Source organism: Frankliniella occidentalis, unplaced genomic scaffold, assembly GCF_000697945.3.
Source record: "Frankliniella occidentalis isolate FOCC.00 unplaced genomic scaffold, Focc_3.1 Scaffold3425, whole genome shotgun sequence".
NCBI classification, from domain to species: Eukaryota; Metazoa; Arthropoda; class Insecta; order Thysanoptera; family Thripidae; genus Frankliniella; species Frankliniella occidentalis.
The window spans coordinates 4,293-6,304 of record NW_026270484.1 but is presented as its reverse complement, the minus strand read 5'-3'; the positions used below and the strand labels follow the sequence as shown (position 1 = coordinate 6,304).

General features: G+C 53.2%; 1 protein-coding gene across 1 annotated transcript; it reads right to left on the bottom strand.

Annotated features, from left to right (window-relative positions):
* Window positions 1-436: 436 nt before the first annotated feature.
* Window positions 437-1,222, bottom strand: LOC113204755 (G-protein coupled receptor dmsr-1-like; the record flags this gene model as incomplete). Its single annotated transcript, XM_052276571.1, has 2 exons — window positions 873-1,222; window positions 437-779 (listed from the first exon to the last, which is right to left on the bottom strand). Coding segments are annotated over exons 1-2 (693 nt in total), but the record flags the coding sequence as incomplete, so codon positions are not given.
* Window positions 1,223-2,012: the final 790 nt, after the last annotated feature.

The following is a 2,012-nucleotide window of genomic DNA, read 5'->3' as shown; positions in this document are numbered from 1 at the left end:
GGGGGGCTAGAGTGGCCGAGCCGAGCTATCGAGACTCGTGGAATGTTCGAGAGCTCGAGAGGCCCCCTTTTCCTGTACACACACAGACGGGACGGCGGGTTTCCGGCTCCCCCCATCCCCCCGTTTCCCTTCCAGTGCTGTGAGTGGGCATAGACCCCACTTAGCAACTTTGATCGGCAAAATTGGGGCGGGAGACAGATCTAAAAGTATTTAGGGGCTCTCGCTGGGGGGAAACAGTTTTATATTGCTTCATCTGAAAACGAATCGGCAGCAATAAGCACTGGAAAAAAATTAGAAATCATTTGCAAAGAAAACAGAAGCATCCTACTCTCCTAGCTAGAAGTGCCTTAAATTACAAAGTAAAAATATGTAACGTAACAAAAAGAAGTTTGCTTTGTGCAATTAGAAAGAAATTTGCTTCTTATGACGATCATACCGGTCTACAATTTTCTTCGTCATACAAAGCGAAGACTTTTCCTAGTGCGTGCGGAAACGGTGTGTACCTGATGACGGTGAGGATGGTACAGGGCAGGAGCTTGATGAGCACCGAGTACACCCAGAAGTTGAGGATGTACAGGAACTCGCCGTTCTCCTTGGCCAGATCGCTGAGGCCCAAGTGGTACAGGGTGACGAGCTTGTTGTTCTCCAGCAGGGTCACCTCGCGGATGCTGATGGTCAGGTAGGACGGGATGCAGACAACCACAGCCAGCAGGTAGGAGAACAGGATGGCCATGGTGCAGCGTCTCTGCGAGCACAGCGAGTGCGTGTGCTGCGGGAACCTGAGCAGAGTGGCATAAGGTTCATTTGCACCCTTTTTCAGGTTAAACTAAATTTGACTTTCTAAATTCTAAAGCCAACCATTGCGCACTGACCTGATGGAGATGTACCGCCAGACGGCCAACGCCAACGTCAGCAAGATGGAGATGGTGTGCAGCACCTGGGCGAAGTGGCTGTGGAACAGGATGAAGATGGCGCCCAGCTGGGGGAAGTCCTTGCGCTCGGGCAGCACCAGGTACATGTAGCACGCGAACGGCACGTACTCGATCATGACGAGCATGTCGGCGACGGCGAGCCAGGTGAGGATGCGGTTGATGGGCGCGCCCGACAGCTCCTTGCGCGTCAGCACCACCACGTTGAGCAGGTTGGCCACCGTGCCGAACAGGCACACGGCCAGCGCGAGGTAGCCGTGGCCTCGCCGGTACGATGACAGCACGTCACGCATCTGCAACAAATTTGATTTTTTTGTTGATTTTTGCCTGTTATCTAACTTTCTCAACTTCTTAAAAAATTGCAATTGATTTTTTTTGTCGATTTTCCGTAGATTTTCTGATATTTTCGGAGGGTTTGAAGAGCAATTTTTTTGGTGTAAGAAGGACCCTTTGATGAGAAAGCGCCGTAGAGGTAGGCAACCTGGACGAGCGAGCACACGCCTGCTCCTGCGGTGCCTACCACCAAGGCGCGCGGCCGGGTTGGGTTGGAGGAAGCGTGTTCACCCTCTCTCAAACCATCATCGAGATCCATGGGAGACTAGTAATTTTTATTCTTTTTATTCTTTACCGTGCACAGGCGGTCTAGAGGGGAGGGGGAAGATGACTGCCGCTGGGTCTGCGTCTCTAGTGGGCCACGAAAAATTTATTGGGAACGCTTTACTCTTGGCCCGAGCATTCCTCATCATTTCCTGAATCGGCGGCGGCGCAGCGCGGCGCGTCGCCGTCCAGTCCGCCCCGTCCCCCGTCCTATCTCTGCCCCATCTCACGACGAAGGCCGCCCGCCGCTGCCGCAGCAGCCGTGCAAGTCGCACGGTCGAGTTCGATTCGATTACGACGGCAATAACTTTTCGTTTTTGTTGTTTTTACTCTTCAGATCGGGGCACAGCGGTGGTGGTGGAGGAGGAGGAGGCTGGCGGAACTGATGGTACATTTGGCGGCCGATATGCCCTTGACAGATGTCTTTATCCTGAAGAGCCGGACGATAGAGACAGAGACAGAGAGGGAGAGGGAGAGGGAGAGGGA